At 40.6% G+C, this 19,673-nt stretch overlaps 2 protein-coding genes across 3 annotated transcripts; both read left to right on the forward strand.

Annotated features, from left to right (window-relative positions):
- The first annotated feature begins 4,205 nt into the window (after positions 1 to 4,205).
- LOC103371706 (non-syndromic hearing impairment protein 5 homolog) lies at positions 4,206 to 12,674 on the forward strand. 2 transcript variants are annotated; one of them, XM_008301124.1, is made up of 10 exons: positions 4,206 to 4,475; positions 5,956 to 6,184; positions 6,351 to 6,543; positions 6,781 to 6,958; positions 7,750 to 7,870; positions 8,923 to 9,063; positions 9,360 to 9,481; positions 9,631 to 9,814; positions 9,934 to 10,004; positions 11,348 to 12,674. In XM_008301124.1, exons 2-10 carry the CDS (start codon positions 5,974 to 5,976, stop codon positions 11,576 to 11,578), a joined length of 1,452 nt encoding a protein of 483 aa, XP_008299346.1. In that variant the 5' UTR covers positions 4,206 to 4,475; positions 5,956 to 5,973; the 3' UTR covers positions 11,579 to 12,674. The 2 variants fall into 2 exon arrangements, with proteins under 2 accessions (XP_008299346.1, XP_008299347.1); XM_008301125.1 differs by lacking the exon at positions 11,348 to 12,674 and having other exon boundaries at positions 9,934 to 10,013.
- A 1,808-nt stretch (positions 12,675 to 14,482) lies between these two features.
- nup42 (nucleoporin 42) lies at positions 14,483 to 18,886 on the forward strand. The gene is made up of 8 exons (XM_008301128.1): positions 14,483 to 14,687; positions 16,165 to 16,291; positions 16,391 to 16,603; positions 16,710 to 16,798; positions 16,915 to 16,991; positions 17,215 to 17,301; positions 17,395 to 17,497; positions 17,837 to 18,886. Exons 1-8 carry the CDS (start codon positions 14,537 to 14,539, stop codon positions 18,337 to 18,339), a joined length of 1,350 nt encoding a protein of 449 aa, XP_008299350.1. The 5' UTR covers positions 14,483 to 14,536; the 3' UTR covers positions 18,340 to 18,886.
- The last annotated feature ends 787 nt before the right edge of the window (positions 18,887 to 19,673 follow it).

Below are 19,673 nucleotides of genomic sequence, written 5' to 3' on the forward strand. Positions count from 1 at the left end.
AGTGGGTTTCTAGACACACACACTTATGTTCAAATGCAATGAAAAACTGGATTTTGCTATAATCGATTTTAGTGAGGATATGGCAAACTTGTGGGCAAACAGTTGCTAATCTACACATTTATGGAGCAGCCTGATTTCAAGTCATGTTACTGTCCATCTGATGATGTTAAGACCAATTTAGCTCTTCTTTTTATCCTAGATTTTTGGTCCCGGTCAACTCCAGGAGGAAATATCCATACCATATTCATCAGCTTGTCAGTTTGGTTCTGAGCAGTTAGCGGTCAGTGAGGTTCTTTTGTAAGCTTCCTTGCTGCCAAAAAACAGCAAAGTTTTAGCTGGTAGATAACAATGAGATGAAACTTCCAAACTTGAGGGGAGCTGCAGTTTCACGTCAATATTAGTTTTGCCTCCTCAGTGACCAGTTTCACGCTGTAATATTGTCTTTTGATGCTTTACTTTAGAAACATAACTGCTTTAACTTTTAGCTGTTGCCAAGTTTCTCAGTTGAAGCCTTTCAGTTTCCCAGAACACACAGAAAACAACATCTGTGTTTCCTAATTTATACATTTCTTTCTGCAGGGGTCACTGACCTGTTTAATACCACAGAATGCAACAAAACACCTGTTCACTGGCCCAGATATGGAAGTATGATTCAAAAACCACATATTATGTGCTAGTTTTATTTATTACTGACATATTTTCAGCAGTTCACTTCTAATGATATAATTAATTGTATTACTGCAACATGGGCATGGATAAGTAGCATGAGATGAATGGCTCTATGAACATAATAACAATGATGATGTGATTTTAGTTTGCAAAAAAGGGACACAGTTTGTCCATTATGTGGCCATGAGCTTTGCAGATACTGTAGCAGGCAGATGTCCTGGTGCTGCTCTGACTGCACTGACAAAGGGGCCTTCTTTATATTCCTGAGCAGTACATTGCTAGTTGTAGCATAGCATGTCATTTTTAGAATGTAATGCCATTTATGATCTTGAGTTATTAATAATAATACAAACTTTTATAGATCCATAGACAGAAACTGATTTCGCTAAAAAAGTTCAGGCATGTGGCAACAATTATCTCATGTTGCAAAGAACTGAAAATAAATTACTGGCTTAATTCTAAATAAAAACATGTTTTCCCACAATCACCAGAGAGCCACGGTGGATACGACAGCTTCAGGAATCGGTTTACAATTCAATACAAGATGCTTTCATCCACAGCGACGTACATCTGAGAGTAGATACAACACGGGTACAGATCTAGTCAGGAGAAAACTGTCTGGATAAGTGTCATAGAACAAGTTCAAGTGTGATAGGACATTGGTGCCTATAGTCAGTGCAGGAGGTAATAGGATTCCCCCCCCAAAAAAGTCTGTCAAGTGCAGAGGTTGAGGACATGCAGATAGCTGGGAGAGCTGCTTGGATTTAACATGCAGAGAGACCCACACTGACACTGTTCTGGAGAGACTGAGGCCACCTTTACATATAGCCGGGTATTTACAAAAGTGGATCTACGTTTTCAAAAATAACATTGTTCACACAAGATCGTTTTCAAAAAAATCGTTGTTTACACAAACCCGCATCAACACGTCATTAAGAGCTGCTATGAGCATGGCGAACCTATAGGGGGCAGTGTAACGAGAAGCATAAAGCCATGCTAGCCAATCAGAATCCTGGGAAAAAAACACAACAACAAATAGCACGATTTACTTCCTGTTATTTCAGGTGCGAGGGTCGTTTGAATGTAAATGCAAACGGGCCAAAAGCGTTGCAGAAACATAAAAACAAGCACTGCTTTAATAGCATCCATTTCTATCACAGTAGCCAAACTGTAAACATGGGTCGCACATATATGACACTGATGACGCTTTTATCGCATACTGTGACAAACTCTGTCTCCTCCTGCCTACATGTAAACGCATAGACAGAGTTTTTCCAAATCTCAACTTTGGCCGGAGTTTTCATATATGATCAAAGGCCCACATGCAATAAAATATCACCGTTTTTGCCACGTGTTAACAGGACCTGAGATTCTCCATCCAGCACGATATGAACTGCCCTGAATCTACTCTGAGGGGAGAAAGTGTCAGGCCCTTTTCAGAAGCACCTTTGAATGTGGTTAACTAAAACAGTAGCAGTATGTCCAGGTTCAGCAAGGACCAGACATCTGGGCAGCAAGATGTCAAAGATGAGCGGGATGTAGGAGCCCTCTGTGAACACACACATTGCCAATGACCTGACTGGAGGCCAATTTATCACTGACACCATCGACTCCTCTTCCTCTTCTTGTAACACTTGGTGCAGTAGTACATTACTGTAAAAACACAAGCGATTACGCTTCCTTAACTGGCAACTTAAAGGGAACGTGATTACAACAAACCAATTTAGAGATTAATATTAATGAGTATGTTGTTGTCAGTTCGAAGAAGTAAAGAGGAAGTGAGTAACTTCTTCTGAGAAATTTGTGAAAAAACTGGAACATATCCGGCTTTATTTCTATTCTTCACCTCAGCTATGCCTCCATCAACGGCGGCCTCACCAAAGAGAAGAAGCCTGGCATCTGACACGAAGGCGGTCAGTGGAACAGGTCAGGATGACCTCCAAGCCTTTGGTCAACTCAGAGTCAGAAAGGTCAAGTTGACTCTCACAAAATCAAAACTACAAATATGAAAGAATGACTTTAAAAGGCAGTGTATAATGCAGTCGAATGGCTCTCCTCAGGTAAAGAAAATGGATGATTTAAAAACGTGTTCTGGCATTGCACCATTTAGACTTACTGCAGTCCAAACTGAGTAATGTCCGTCTGTTCTGGGTAAAAAGGTCAACAATTTCCTCTCATTCTGTCTTTTTGTTTCATGGAGTCGTCATTTTCCTACAGTGACTGCCAGGTGTCCACTGAAGAAGATCTTACAGAAGACAAGGCAATAAAAGCAAAGCTCATGATTTTCAAGGTGCTTCTGTGGTTAGCACTGCTATCTTGCAGGAAGAAGGCTTGTGGTTACGCTGTGGCATTAAGTTTGTGCCACCATCTTGCAGTGTGGCTCTTCTCTTACGATCTCAAAGCTTGTTCAACTTCCTGCAGGTGAATGCGTGAATAAACTAGTTATCTGCATTTTCAAAAGCATTTTAAACTTTTTTTTTTTTTTTAAAACAAAAGACACAACATCATAAGTAAAAGGAATGAATGGAGCTAGTACCTGGATACTTTCCAGACTATGATTTCACCTACAAATGATCTAATGTAATATAATGTTTGGTATATTACATGTAGTATTTTGCAGTATTTAAAGTTGTTGAAAATGTTCCCAAATCAAGAAGCTGCAACATTAAAATGTTGTTGTTGCAGTAAAATGCTGTCTTTCTGAAAGGGGAGTATTCTGCATAATGAAGACTTTCATTTTAGATGCTTTTACACCTTACTGATATAGTACCATTAATGTATTCTGAAATCATATAAACTTAAATTGAGATTGTGAATACTTCAGTGGTCAGAGGGCCCTCAGCAGCCTGTTAGAGCAGCCTTAGATGATTGTTTACGTCTGGGTGTCTGGGTGCCTCTACACCTCTGAAGGCATATCTCTACATCTGGGAGGCAACTCCCAGTCAGCCTTTACATAGTTACTACTTATCACCTCTGGCAAGCATGTCACAAACTAAAGTGCGCCCACCCAACTCTCACATACATGCATTATTGTAACTCCTGACAGTATCATTTCACTTCAAATGTGAACCACCATATTTTTTATTTTACAGTGCACAGAACATGGGGACATATGCCCATCTCAGAACTGAAACAAAGTCAGTCTCATTTTGAAGTGTATGGTTTCATTCACAACATTTACAGCACTGAAACCCACATTCACCAGCTTTCAACGCTGGTGTTTTTCGACTCATCGGATGTGGTCTGCTGATGTGACAGAGATCACCTTTGCTGTTGGCCTACTTGTGCCAACCTGCACCTTTTGAAAGTTCAGCTGCAAAATAAAAAATGGAAAAAATGAATCAATGAAGCATGTTTTGCACTCATTTCCATTATGAATTTCACCCAAAAAAAGGGGGAAAAAAGTCATAGAGGCAAGTCTGCTCATGTCCTGAAACTCTCTCTCTCTTTCATAAACACAGAGAAACGGCAGTCCGTGCATATGATCATGATTAACCCAGTAGATGTGGGAGGAGAGGCGGTGTTTAGCCTGTGAAGTGAAATACTGTAGAGTCGTTGCTTCTCCCACCACTCAGCCTCAGCTCTCCCTGCTGCTGTCAGTGATTTGCTTCACACCTCTCCTGCATTAGAAGTGTTTTCCAATAACTCTGTACGCGCACCGTCACTGGATTATTTTTGGATACCTTTGGTCTACTTTTACGCATGGCACCATCGGTGGCATTCCAGGAGTGACAGCTGGACGCATAAGGAGCGCTGATCGTACACTGAAACAGTCAACTTGGAGACTCTTCATCCACTAATTTAAGGTCAGTTTTCATCTTCTCAACTTCTCAGTCTTCACTTCGTCCTCAGAACATCATTTCTTTCATTTACTTTCTCATAATCCGAGTCATGCGCCCTGGAGGCTACTGCGCAGTTGATCTGCGCAATAGAATGACCACTTTTTCTTAATTTTTTGTGTTAATTCCTTTTGCTAATTTAATTCCTGGTGGTTTTTTTTTTTTTTTTTTTTAAATGATACGTTTGATAACTGAATTAAGGAGGACTGAAAACAAACCAGGCAGGGTAACAGAAAAAGTGGACTGCCGGGAAACACACACGCGCACTGGCACACGTGTGTGTCCGTGTGTGTGTGTGTGTGTGGTATGCACTGCAGGAATGTTGTGGGGGCGACAACAAAACGGTTTTTTTTTTGTCTTTCCCTGTTTATTTATGACACTGATTATGTTCAACCACTTAAAGCCCATTGCTTTATCTTTATAGGTAAACATGGCCAGTATTTTAATCCAAGTCTTCATAGATTTTGTGGCTCCACTGTTGGCTGTTTACTTTATGATGACTCTCCTGAAGTCAAGGCTTGCATCAGTTTACATACCTCAAACCTTGCGAATTAGTGCTGCGTGCCACTTTAGCCACGTGTGCAATATGTTTGGTCCAAACACATGATCTGTCATGTTCAATAGTTAGTCCTCTCATCCTTTTCTCCCCCCTCTGTTTCCTTGGTTTTCATCACACTAAACAAAAGCAGCATCAAATATTTAGAAAGTCCATCTGAGCTTTAGGAATTTGAGTTTGAAGTCAGAGAAAGGTCCCTGGTGACATTACAACAACTCTTAATAATTTACAATTCATGACTCATGACTGCGGTGAAACAACGAAACCATGTCAAATCGAGGGGAGTTTGTCTTGTACGGGAAACTAGTTGGCATATTACTCAGAGAAGATGTTTCAGAGGCCGGAGCTCTCTTCTGGTTTTATTTTTCCCCTTCTCCTAAGTGGCCTCTTTCGTTGTCCTCCAGCCAATGCTCTTCTGTTTAATTCCAGCATTCCTCATACCGCCAGTGATACAACTTTCTGCTGTTCGTTCTCTCCCTCCCAGCCATCACCATACAAATCCCCTTTACGCCTGATCGCTTTAAATATTTAAACTTTGAAAGATAATCCTGCAGAATTTGTGAGCTGAGGTGTGTGTGTGTGTGTGTGTGTGTGTGTGTGTGTAGTCACCCTCCTATGTTAACATGCAGGGGACTTCCTTCGTGCCCTAAATACTGTTTGCAGGAGACAGAAAGCATTGAAGTTACATTATGCACATACACCCACCGAGGGTTTCCCTGGGTCTATTGGTGCCTCTCAAGCTGAGATAAACTTTATTGAAAGGGGAAAACTGGGGGAGAAACCAACTGGAAATCACCCTTTGTGGCTTAGTGGCTAAATAACAGCACAGCAGAGCTCTCTGCTTTGCTCTCAGCAGACCAAATTGAAGCCTTAAACTTCTTTCTCTTCCAGCTGTCTGCAGGCTTCGCCATGTTTTCCAAAGCCACTGCCAACTTCATCCATCAGATTGACCCCGAAGGAAGCCTCATCCACGTGTCTCGAGTGAATGACTCACACAAGCTGACTCCAATGGCACTCGTCGTCAAGCGCAACCGCATCTGGTTCTGGCAGACACCGAAGTACCAACCGACAGACTTCACCCTCAGCGACTTGTTGCAGGGTGACGAGGTGCTCATACCTGGTACGTAGGTGTGCACTTAAAGACTTTCGGTGTGAAAAAAAAAACAGGCTGTAAAAAAAGGAACATGATTTTTAATTTCCATGCTAGCTAAATTTTACACTTTTTCAGTGCGTGAAGCATTACTAACGCGCATCCACGTATTGAGTAACGCTGCATGTTTTGTCAGGAGTGACTGAGAAAGATTTCCTGAGCTATGACGGGAGTTTTGGAGATGCACTGTCTACGGAGCTGGACACTGAAGCTGGCCCTCTCCATGTCAAGTTGAAGGGGCAGGGCATTTCCAAGCTCCAGTCGTCTTTTGGCAAACTGAAGAAAGAAGAACTGGATGTGAAGAAGCTGCTACATGACTCTGACAACAGGTATTGAATAATTCCTTTCGATAATGTTTCCATATTGAAACCGGTCAGCAGATGGTGACAGGTCGATGACTTAATTGCTGAGAAGATAAACACTCAGGAAATGTAGTCAGACATGATGTAATACACCTCAGACTGTGCAAAGACATCCACATCAGTGGTGTCATTTTACACTCTACAGGATCAGTGTCTTGTGCTTCAGTGTCTGTGCTGATTCATTCAGCTTTCTCTTTACATCAGGTTAGTGAACATGGACCACGTGCTGGTGCAGCAGCTACAGAAGCGTGCTGATGTTTTGGCAGTGGTGAAGGAAAGGATCCTCACCACCAAGTCCTGCTCCGTCACCCAGACCAAAAAGGAACAGTGCATGCTTCAGGGGGTGCTCGGGCTGGTGGGGCTGCTGGGGAAATCTGTTAAGGTAGGTCTGTGTTTGTTTTTTTTTTAAAGACATATATTAAAAAAAAACTGTTTAAAGTTCATTATTACACTTTAGATTGATGTACATTTGGTAGATTCACTTTATAGTCACAGATTAGTTCTAACCCAGTTTTTCACTTCAAAAATGATTTCTGTTTTTCTTTGGCTTCCTGTCTGAATTAGCACCCTGCTCACTTTTTTTTTGGTAAAAACCACAACGGCATTTTCACTAATTCAGACCTAGTAACATTGTCGTCATACTTTCAGCATCGCAGAAGTGTGAAATGCATACTTTCAGATTTGTACTACGTGTAATTTAAGATGTCTAAGGCAATGTGGGCATGACTGTTTACAAATCTAAGCACCAATACTGATCCAAAAACATCATGATGGGCACAAAAGACACAGTTTGCTGCCGGAATCACAAAACACCATTCTTGTGCACTTTGTTCTACAATTTCAAATTTGCTACAAGCGGAAATATCCATAGACTTTACACAGAACAGACCAGATTAATGAGGCTCACCAATATTGAATAGAATCTGTGTTTTGACAAAATCCAAACAGGACCTGAAGTTTAGTTTGTTGCTGTTTGTAGTTTGAGTTTATGACATTCTAATTAGATATGTTTGTTATCATTATCATTATAATGCTCTATGGCTCATTCTCAAGTGAAAACACTGATTGTTTGTATTTGTTTATTGCTGTAAAATTGCTTCCAGCCAGGAAATTCAAATCAGCTGACTCCCTTGTAATCAAACCATGTGTGTGTGTGTGTACTTGTATTGTCAGGTGTGTGTGAAGGACAGCAACAACATTGAGCTGGACTCTGATGTTTCCTTGGAGATCCCCTCTGGTACAGTTATTGCATACAGCATCCTGGAACTGGAGATTAAGAAAAATGGAGAGTACGGTGAGTGTGTGCATGTGTGGGTGTGTGCATGTGTTTATATGAGGCAAACCAAATATCAAGAGCTGAAAGTGAGACAAAATCTCAGCTCCATTCAGGCTTGTCCTCGTCGACCATGTGTACAACCAAATCCTTGAAACACTGCCATGTTATGACTTATCATCCTAAACATTGTGGGTTTCCCAAGGTTTCTGCTGTAGCTCAGGGGGAGATGAGTGATTATGTCAGTGGCAACAATATGTCCTGATGTAATCCTTAACATGTTTGTAACTGATTGCACCGCATGCAATCGTGGAACAAGGCTTATCAGGAATAAATTAAATGTACATGTGTATAGTGACAATAAAGGCATTCTATTCTATTCTATTCTATTCTAAATTAGAAGTGCAATTTTCCCACTATCCTGTAATCAGGATGTAGCCACAGGGCAGCTGTGAGGATTGTTTATCTATACTCCTTATCAGTAAAGTTCTCTCACTAGTTATTTTTCATGACAACAGAATAGCTTTTTAAAATGATATTGTAATATTATGCCATCACCTAGTTAAGAAGTTAGGTAGCTAAGAATTTGCCAAATTTTAAGGTGTCACAAACCAAGTTACCAGTTAAACTGTACACACGGCTTTAATTCTAACTTTTTTGAACAATTTGATATTAATACGGGCAAAGCAGTTGAAAATATCACTTCTTTTTTTTACACGTTTATTCTCACTAAACTGGTGGTTTGATGCAGTACTTCTACTGAATTCTAACTCGTTGTAAACTGACTAAAACATCATCTTTCACTTCACCTGGATTCTTTTTTTGCACAGCAGCCTCTTTGCTGGTCTCTGTGTGAAGCGTAACCACAGAAATATTATCTTCACTCTCGTTTGGTTCAGACACTGTGAAAAAAAAGGCTTAGGCGCTCCACCTTGTGTTTTGCCACTTCTTGGAATAGAGAAGCAGAGCTGACAGTTATGCAGATATCCTTACTCAGCACACTAGTAAAGAATTAGTTCATCTTTTTTTTTCCTTCTCTGTGTAGTTATCTATGCTGCTGTGTGTGTTTTCAGATATATGCCTACAACCTGGCACAATCGGAGGCTTTGAAGCAGACACGCCCTTCTTGTGTGAGGACTCCTTGCACGTGGTGGACGGCGAACGCAATGGACACAAGGCTCCGATGAAAGCACCTCCGATCAATCTTCAAAATGGTTTGTGTCCGTTCATTCATACAGTTGTAACGTTACACATTAAAAAAAAGTTTATGGAGGCATCATGAGGAAGTGAAACACGAATGAAATGATGGAACTGAAGAAGGTTCCCTTTCCTTCCAAATACAAGATTGTTGTATTCATACTTTATACATTTTGTGGTTGGACTCAGTAGCACACACTGGGACTAAAATAACTCTAATACACACAAGCATGGAGTTGTCTGATACAAACAGTCTGTTGGATATATTAATGTGTCATTTAAAAAGCAGCGCTATTTACTGGTTTTCTTGCAGGATCACAGGAAATGGACCTTCTTCCTCTGGCAGAGCTCCCGCAGTCAACTCGACGCGCCTTCATCGAGAAGCTCCGAAAGACTCTGAGGGACAGAGCTGATCTGTCGTATCTGCAGGGTGTGGTGGGTGACAACAACACAACAAATCTATGTCTGTTTCCCCAAACCACTGTGTATTTCTTCCTCATACCGAGGCAAAAATCTGAATGAAATGCTCTTGTATTGTTTTTGCTTTTTTTTTTCATTTCCCCTTTTCTCTCTCACTCTGTTAGCTGGAAGAGCTGTGCAGCAGAGAAACGCTCGATGTGGACAAGGAAGAGGGACTCCCGGAGAGTCCGAGAGCATCAGTGTCGGCCCTCCTGGAACAACCTGGGTCAGACAGTGACACTGAAAACGGCCAGTGTGGCAACTCTGCTCCCCTAAAAGCAGCTTGCCTGTTGGTCAGCGCCATGGAAGGTGAGAGGAAACTCCTACAGACATTTTCCACACAGTGCTCTGAGTAGTACAAGGTGGTACTCTGGGAATTGTTTATTAAATTTAAATTTTCTTCTGCCATCTGTTTATTGTTTTCACAGAGCTGCCGGATGAAACTCTGAGACTTCTGAGTGAAAGCCATCCTGATTTCCTGGAGGCCTTCGACACACTGGTTAGTTGATTTATTTTATTCACTATCCATCTTTACACTGATTATTAGACCATTTTCCACCGCAGGAATTGGAGGACCATTTTAGGACATGTGAGTGTCTCCTGGCTGCAGAACCTCTTTCAGGGCTGTTTTGGGGTTAGAAAATAGTACCTACTGCCAGGTAGATGCCTCTGAACAGCCCCGATAATGACACTGAGTGTACAACGAGTACCATTTGTCCTCTTGATGTCCTTGTCTAGTAGCAGCTTTGTCCATCAACCACTAGGTCCATCAACAACATTAAATTCAGCATATATGCCAACAGAACAAACCTCCATTGTTACAGTTTCTGCACGCTCGTAGAACAAAAGCTAAATCCAGTAACTACAAATTTTTGCTGTGTTGGTCCACTCAGAGTTAACATCGCGGTTGTAACTGTTCGATCCTACAGTAAAAACCAAAAGGCTGAAAGGGCCGATTTCTGGGATGTTCCTGTCAATATTTGCACCATCTCACGCTTACCTTAAGTTTCTATAGTGGAAATCTCATATAGTTTATACACAAATTGAACATTGTTAACAACTGATTGCCTTGAATGAAATGTTAAATTTTCCGTTATAAAGATCAGATAATCTTTGATCGCCCAACTTTTCAAAACATGTTGTTTACAGTTGCATGAGAAAAATGATGCCACACTTATGTCTGTGTATTACAGTCAAGAGGCAGTTAGCTTAGCATAAAGGTGGAATCCGCTAGCTGGTTCCAGTCTGATTCACCAGATGTAGGATGTGGGTATAGGCCACCATTCAGTTGCCTTTAGCCTTCCTTCTGCTATATATGTGTGTTAGGAAACAACCTCCGAGCAGCTATCTGCCACACTGAAAACATAGAGTTTCCCAGAGGATTTGGATTATGGAGTAAGGCAGCCCGGCTAGTTATTTGTGGTGGATTATCCATTTTAATCAAAGTGCTCGTCTCCCTGCTTGCAAAACGCCCCACAATTCCAACTGTCTCTGTTTTGAGGGAACATTGAAGCTGCATCCTCTGCTTAGCTCTGCTCACAACGACTGTGATTGGTTTAAGAAATACAAACAAGCCAGAGCTATGCAAACTAACCTGGCTCTGTCCAAACTCGAGCTACCAGACCCCCTTAAGCTCATTCCTTAACATATTCATTTAATGAAATATTCATTTGACTCCCAGGAGTCTGCAGCTTCAACCAGACTGGCAATCAGCTGCTGACTATAGCTTCATATTTCACAAACAAAAATGAAATCATCCATTAAGCATATTTCAAAACTGACTGACTAAGGAAGATTTAAACCTTTGCATCTGTATTAATCTCATCATCTGTGTTTCCCCAGTTGTGCAGGTTGAAGGGGAACAGCGAGCCAGTCTCCGTCCAGTCTCTTCCCGTCCCGCTGCAGGACAACCAGGCCTTCCAACTGGCGAAGCAGCTGCTCAGCTCCACCAGTGTGACGCTGAAGAAGGACACCGACCGGCTGTGGATGGAGACAGACAGTGAAGCAGGAGTCCTCCCGTTGGTCCTCAGGCTCAGCATACATGGATTGTCCTTACTGTGCAAGGGGCTGTAACGCTGTCTGCATGTACACTTCCATTTCCTTTTTTATGGAATGTATTCTCACTATTTCTTTCTTTATTGTTAAAGCTCATTGAGTATAAGCTGACTATCGTTTGTTGCAGACCATCTTTATATTATACATCTCTATATTACTGTTCAGTATTTGTTACAGTAGAGAGTAGTGTTATATTATTTTTCCTACATATATTTTTCTTATTTAAACCAAACACTCAATATTTTTGTATAAAAAAAATTATATATTTGATGATGGTCCATTGTTTTGTTAACTCGCTCTGTTCTTGTCATTTGCAAGCACTTATTCCACCACCTTACATGAACCTATCAATCAAATTGTTACTACATGGTGGAAATGTGCTTATTCCCGTTTATTGATTTTTTTTTAGCTCAAAAATAATAACTAGTCTCATTTATCAGTGAGTACCATCTGTGAAAACATTCTGCTGAAGCTACAGCTAAAAGCAATTTTGATTTCTTATGCTCAAAAGATGTTTACATGTTATTGAATTCAAGTTTTACAGATAGCAAAGAAATGTAAAATCAAATGCATGTTAAATGTGCATGGAACCAACCACCTTTATTCATTTTTACTTGTTGAAAACTATGTTAGATGCCTATTCTTGCCAGAATTTATTTACAATGGCCCTGTGTTTTAATGCTGCTCCACCTCCTAATCAAAAGAAAGATATATATTTAACATTCCCTGTGATTCTACCTTTGAATAAAAAAAAGCTGCCTTAGGTTAAAAAGCACTATGGACCTTTGATATGTAGATTATGTATGTTTGTATGAGCTATATGGATTTATGAAGTTGCCTTTGCCATGGCTTTAATGCCACTTTTTAATTTATTTTGGTTGAAAAAGACACTTTACTTTATCCATTTTGAAAAAAATCTATGCATGTAGTTTACTGTCATTCCTTTTTTCAAAGCTTTTTATCTTACAGCAAACACAAAGAAGGCTTTTTATATTATATCAACAGCGTCCCCTAAAGATGAAGAAACGTGATGCAAAAGCTGTATTCATCTTTCTTGAAGATATTTTACTGTGTTGAAAAACTATAAACAATAAACTTGTATTTTTTATTGAAAGTCTCTTTCATTTTTGTCTCACATTGTCATCCTAACTGTGATCATGCATGTGCTACGTGGGATACAGTGGGTGGCTGTCAGAATAATTCATCCAGGTGTGCAAACCAGGACACCAGGGAAGGAGGACACCGCTAGTCACTGATTTACAATACTCCAGTGCAGTCAGTGCTTTGATTTTGCTGAAAGTCATGTTAAAGTTCATGACAAGTGCCTCGTATAGGGCCTACTATGAGCTGCTTTCTAAATGTTTAACATGCATTCCAGACTCCTGTGTACATAGGTATGTTTGCACGTCACACTTTATGTTCATACATGTTCACTGTACACCCTCTTACACCTGATTAGACCTTTTCTCAGTGTTCACAGACCTTTAATAATTCATACCTCCAAACCGTCAGTTGCACCTGTTAGGGTGGGACAAACCACACCTTTGTCTGTCATTACTAATACAGATAGCACTTTTTTTTGGGTCCACCTAACTAGAAAGTAAAGTGGGCAACTATCTCAATGGCCCCAAATGTCTCAAATTTGCTGTGTATTTAAAGATTAGTTGATATTTGGAAAAAAATGTGATTGATTTTTGACGCTGCTAGAAATGTTTGGAGACATTCAGGGATGGAATCACACACTGTGTAAGGTGAGAAAATAGAGAGCTGCCTGAAGTTGTAATACAAAATGTGCAGTGTAACTATGTGATAAAGGTCTTCTGTATATGTTTAAATAAATAGTAAATTCTGTTGACAATACCCAGCTCAATATTAGACAATTAACAAATGGTAAATTGTAGATGAAGCTTATTTTTATAATTAGAAATGGCATCAACCACATTGTTGGGCAGTAGATATCTACAGCTACTAGTAGTTTAATAAAATCCTCAGTGTCCAATGTGATCGCTCTAAAAAAAACAAACCTCAGGTTGCCCAAGTGAGTTCTAAATGAAATACTGTAACAAGTTACTCTATGGAAATATAGTCACCAATCACACCTCTGCATTGGCTATGATCACTCATAGTCTCGTCTTCAGCTTCACTGGGGGTCACTGGCTTCTTTTCCAGGAGTACAGCAACACTTTGTGTATTAATGATTGTGGCAATGTTCTTATGTCGTATTTGTGTGACAGCGTGCAAACATTACATGCACCCTCCTCCGACCATAACTAGTTTTTTTTTATTTGTGGACACACAACCATAGTTAAATTAGCAAGATTGTATGAGAATTTAAAGCTTAACTCATCATTGAGTTTATATAAACAACTCAAAGGAGAGAAGTAATTTATGGATTTTTTTTTTCGGTTCTTGAAAATGTTATTAAGAATTTAAAAGAGAGGTCCACAAACACCTCGGAGTTAAATCACAAGTTACACAGCTGAACCATGAGGTCCAACACAGCTATGTTATTTTATTGTGAAAGTCTAATCCTGTGACATAGGATTCAGTTAGAATTATATAAAGTACTTCAGCAGCAAAATGCAATTATGACTTATGGATTTTGTGTGTCACACTGAGAGATTTATTGATTCAATCAGGGAACATCTGTGAAAACTGTGCAGGCACCAGTGGCCAGCTATGGAGCAGATATATTGGCACATTATACATCCTCTGTGGAATGAAGTAGGACATTTAACACATTTAACAGCGTGTAATCTGATGTCTGAATTCGTTGTAGTGACTGTAGCAAACGCTGAACGAACGTCTTCGGTGTCTTGTGCGTCAAACTGCCCACGTGGGGTCGCTGAGGTCTGGATACTGACGCGATTACGTCATCGTCGTGCGACATCAGCTCCAGCTCACTGCGAAAACAATTGTGAGCGCGAGGCCAGAGAAGAACCGTTACGGTGGTTCCGACGCTGACCGGGTGACAAAATGCCGGTTTGCAACTTCTTCCTTCAGGGACGATGTCGTTACGGAGAAAAATGTTGGAATGAACACCCAAGAGGAGGGAACAGAGGAGGAGGAGGAGGAGGAGGATACGACAACCGCTCCTCCGGTCAACAGCAGTCCAGAGGAGGAGGAGGTGAAGGACTTTAGCTGAAAACTTTCCTACCAGGCAGCAGTTAGCTTCCTCTCTCACTCATTTACTGTTAGAACGCTGGATTTTTAAGGGAAGTTTAGCCTTAGCGGTTGCTGAGCTAACATAACCTAGCTTAGAGGAATGTTTGCGCTACCCAAACAGGTTTTAGCCAGCTCCAAAGGAAAACCACCAGCGAAGACTTGGAATACAAACAGCACTTCAGCCAGCTTTGTTAGCTGGGGTCTCATTTTATCAGGCATAATAGACATGTGACTTTATCAAATGGTCAGAAATAAGAGAAAAATGTAAGATATCTGCACAAACGTTGCTAGGATCTTGAAAACGTCAGTGGATTTTAATCCCTGAGCTGCACAATTCTCAAGTTTTTAAAGAGTAATTTGATGTGAGACACTGTGCAAAGTCAGGTTTTCCCAGTTTCTTTCTGTCTAGTCCATGATCCATATCCATATGACAGTGAGTGTAGGCTAACTAGTGATTGTCTGTTTGTCTTTGGATGATTCTGAGTTATGCTGAATTACAAGTGTAATCATAGGTAACAATGTGCCATGCGACAAAAATGTTTGAGAACCACTGAGCTAGACCAGATTTGCCAAGACTGTGTGTGCTAGACATTATTAACACTCATTGTAATATTATTTAACTGTAATTTGGGTGCCTGACCCTTTAAATAGTGCTGGTGAGGAAAAACAGTCTACCCAAATAGTCCCATAGCTCAATATCTCCAATGAATAAGTAATAATAATCAGAGCAAATTTTGTAGATGACTGACAAAACTTGTTTTACTGAGCAGTGTTTTGGATCCACAAATTTAACTTCACTGGGGGTATATTAAATAAGATTTGAGTTCCTTTCTTAAAAGCAGGTTTCCACTGTTGAATATGGCATTATCATCCTCAAAGTACTTTCTCAAAGTTAACCTTTTTAAGAAAAAAAAAAACAAATTTATATTGCACTTGTGTTCTGTTCCCCCCACTAGCATTCATTCATTCAAAATTCATTTTATTTGTGCTCATTCTAGCCAAATTTCAATGATAATGAAAAAAAGAAAACCAAAAACAAAACATGTATTACAGGGTAGCCAAAAGAAAATAATGTTATGCTACTAAAATATAGAATTTCTGCAAGTGGTACACTGAGGTGACGTCACTTTTATTTATATATGCCCCATCAAAAAAGCATTTTAAATGGAATTTTGATAACATACAGAGTTCTCTATTCTCAACCTGTCTCTTCTGATATGGAAACGCTTGACACTCACACACAAAATGCTTTTATCTTCCTGATGAAAGGGAGAAACTGACAATGTATCTGTTTTTTATGATGGACAGTGATGCCATGTGATATGTGTTGTATATAGTGACAATACAGGTACATCAGGAGATGAAGTGTGACTGTTAGTTTAATATCACCCTTTTTTTCCCCCAAATTTGACTGGTGTTGGTTTGCATGTTGGTTCCAGGGTTTGGAAACAGAGTTTGGGTGAATCCTTCCCAGCAAAAAGGAGCCTATATCCAACCTTCATCCTTCTCCTCTCATGGAAGTGATGACTGGGGTCGTGGAGGAGGTGGAGGAGCCGACTGGGGCCGAGGAGGAGGTGGAGGGAGTGACTGGGGCAGAGGAGGTGGAGGAGGAGGAGGAAGTGACTGGGGCAGAGGAGGAGGAGGAGGAGGAGGAGGAAGTGACTGGGGCAGAGGAGGAGGAGGAGGAGGAAGTGATTGGGGTAGAGGAGGCGGTGGAGGGAGACGAGATAATGTCAAGAGCTCCGAATTCAGTTTTTCTAATCAAAACAAATATTCAGCACTTGGCACCTCCAACACCTTTGACAGAGGAGGAAGGGGAGGAGGAGGAGCAGGTGGAGGAGCAGCAGCAGCTGGCGATGAAGATGATGACAAAAAACTGTGAGTATGCTTGTTTGGGTTATTTTTTGACATAGTTTAGCTATAAAATACATTCTTAGATGTCATAAGCAAGCATAGGTCATGTGTATGATTCATTGTCACTCAGGGAGATCATTCAGATGGACATGGACAGTTGGGAGAGTTCAGGGCAGTGGGGCTTCTCCTGTTATTCTAGCTTCAAGACATCTCTGTCTGGTCTGTATTGGATCCACATTTACTTACTTGATATACTATTTTTATTTCTAGTCACAGCACTAGTTGTAAAAACCAAGACACTAGACCTGAGCATGTTTTGTATTTCTTATCTACAGGTTTCACTGATCTTTCACCAGAGGAGCTCAGGCTAGAATACTACTCCACAAGAGCTTCAGGAGAGCTGCAGAGCTATGTATGAGTAGTACCACTGATATCAGTAATAAAGTCAAGAGGGTTCTTTGTTCTGTGCATTTCTGAAAAGTCCTGTTTTTGACTTTTTTGTCTTCATTTTCGTTATCTTAATGCTTTTGTCAAATAATCTTGATTTAGTTAGTACCCTGCTTGTCAAAATGTTTAACAAAAAAAATTAGGCATTTAATAATATGCAACAGCCTACTCCTGTTTTCTATGTTTAGCTCAATGGTGTCAATCAGTTGCTCAGCCAGTGGAAAAACCGAGTCCAGGAACTGAAGATTATGAGTCCAGCCACTCGTGCAGCATTGGTGAGACACAAACACATTTTTAAGTTTTCACATTTTTAAGTGTGTGATTCAGTGAGCAAGTTTTGATGTACGCTGGATTTCTTTTCTTTTCAGCTTGCAGAATTAAATGGTGCAGCACCTCAGACATCTTCAAGTGGCTTTGGTTCCACAACAGGGACTGGGTTTGGATCTTCTTCATCCAGTTTCGGAAGCAAAGGTGAGGATTGAGGTAGTATTGCTTCATGGTAACAGTAAGGGGTAAAGTGATAGATCGCCATATTAGAAAATAGTCTAATTTGTCATTTTTAAAAGTTTTTAAAAGACAGATACTTGAAAGTAGCCCTCATGTCTCAGGAATACAGGGGTTGAGCAGATGATTCCACATCATTCATTTATTTTTTAAATTTAGCCAAAATGTAATTTTACAATCATCTAAATTTACGTTAGATTGACAGAACAGAATGCTTTTATTATCCTGTGAAAAGATGCTGATCAGGGAATCGCTTTCATGTGATCCATTTCTCTGTGTTAATTCTAAATGTTTCTGACCACACAGGCTTTGGAGCCCCAGCCCAGGCCAGCAGTTACACCTTTGGATTTGGGTCCTCAGCAGCACCATCATCATCCTCATCAGGTTTTGGCAGTAACTTAGGACCTTCTCCAGACCCTCCCTCTGGGTTTGGCGGCTCGTCTGCATCCTCCTCTGTGCCCTCTGCTTCAACTTTCTCCTTTGGAGCTGCGACCACCGACAAACCAGCAGCCACTTCAGGATTTGGATCAGCCTCTGGGTTCAGCTTCTCCTCTACAGCAAACGCTGGAGGAGGATTTGGGAGCGTCGCAGCAGGAAGCAGCAGTACTTTTGGACAGACGAGTGGAGGATTTGGGGCAACTGCTGCTGCATCGGCGGCAGGAGCCGGCTCTGCTGCAGAGGCATCAGATAGCCTGTTTTCACCTGAGAGCAAACTGACTCAAGAAGAACTGAATCAGTTCAAGGCTAAGAGATTCACTCTCGGCCAGATTCCACTAAAGCCTCCCCCTGCTAACATGTTAGTGGTGTGATACTGTGGGAGGAGCTCACAAGATTTTTGAAATATAAGGTAATTTATACAAGGTGAAGATTTCCGTCTGCATAGTGCTTCTCTTTAGGTGTGGCTAATGTTTAAATACTTCGGATCAGCTTTGCTAGGGAAATCTCGCTTTGCCTTTATTTAAGATTTTTGTTTGTATCCAAAGTACACTTTAAGTGCAGTTGTCAAATACACAGTACATATTTTGAATGTTGTCTTTTGACATATGAAGTTCTATTTTTAAGTCAGGGAACGAATTTAAACTTAGATTGCTACGCTTTTGTTTGGCTGTTTTACTTTTTCCTATTTGTGAAAATGTTGACAGTAAACTGATCAGTTGATGAGCAAGGTTTTTTAAGGATTTATCTGCATTTTGTCATTAACATATTAGTTGCAACAGAATAATATAAATATGCTTTGAACTTTGTTGGAAACTCATTAAATAAAGATCAGGCATTTTAGACGTAATGTCCTCTTGTGTATAAATGTATTTCACTGAATGTTTCATGTGAGATCAATACAATTTCCTCAAACTGAAATCTTATTATGGGTCAACTGTTTATAAAGGTAGCGACTGTACATCTCAGCCAGCAGAGGGAGTCACAGTACAAGCTCAAATGTCTATCAGGTTTGTTAAAGCGTTTTAGTGAAGCTCATTCAGATGCTGTAGCTGATGTGTAATTTAGGACTATTTTGAAAAGAGGAGGTGGTTCGTCGCCTCGGGCTACATATTACTCTCCTTCTGTTACTTCGATTTTAAAGTGACACAATATTAAAACAGTGGAACCAAGGCCCAGCAGTCCAAACCCATTCATCCACACCAGCTTGTGGGCCTAAAAGAGAGCCAAGAGTGGTAGTGCATGGATAACAGTGAGCGAGTAAGCTGTTCAATACATATTTATTAGGTGCTGAGCACCTGGTGGGACCACAGCAAGAGTAATACAGTGACACAGACAGCAATAAGCCATTCTGCTGCTTTAGGGGCTGCAGCTCTGCTGACTGGAGCATATTTTCAGCTGACAGGGAGTTTGTGATATCGGCAAGAGGAGCAGCATCCTGTGTTCGTCTCGGGGAGAGAAGTGTGTGCCATTATTTTATGGCCGGGTCAAAAGCACTGTGGATATAACTAATACAATTTTATGCATACCTATAAATGGTAACAGAACATTAACTGTGAGCAACAGTGTGCAACACAGTAATTTTCTCTCCTGCTTCTCAGTCTGTCAGCAGTAACCTCCCACCCACCCCTTGCGAGCAGATAATACATAAATAATTCAACAGATTAATGAACGCAATCTCGTGAAAAGGCACTTGCACCCTTATTTT

This window comes from Stegastes partitus, unplaced genomic scaffold (assembly GCF_000690725.1).
Source record: "Stegastes partitus isolate 25-593 unplaced genomic scaffold, Stegastes_partitus-1.0.2 Scaffold1631, whole genome shotgun sequence".
Classification (NCBI taxonomy): domain Eukaryota; kingdom Metazoa; phylum Chordata; class Actinopteri; family Pomacentridae; genus Stegastes; species Stegastes partitus.

Excerpts from the sequence above, each read along its gene's own strand:
- nup42 (XM_008301128.1), top strand. The coding sequence starts at position 14,537 with ATGCCGGTTTGCAACTTCTTCCTTCAGGGACGATGTCGTTACGGAGAA. Across the intron at positions 16,292-16,390 it reads GGAGGAGCCGACTGGGGCCG|GGGCAGAGGAGGAGGAGGAG; the intron begins AGGAGGAGGTGG and ends AGGAAGTGACTG. Across the intron at positions 17,302-17,394 it reads CAGCCACTCGTGCAGCATTG|CTTGCAGAATTAAATGGTGC; the intron begins GTGAGACACAAA and ends TTTTCTTTTCAG.
- LOC103371706 (XM_008301124.1), top strand. The coding sequence starts at position 5,974 with ATGTTTTCCAAAGCCACTGCCAACTTCATCCATCAGATTGACCCCGAA. Across the intron at positions 6,185-6,350 it reads TGACGAGGTGCTCATACCTG|GAGTGACTGAGAAAGATTTC; the intron begins GTACGTAGGTGT and ends ATGTTTTGTCAG. Across the intron at positions 7,871-8,922 it reads TAAGAAAAATGGAGAGTACG|ATATATGCCTACAACCTGGC; the intron begins GTGAGTGTGTGC and ends GTGTGTTTTCAG.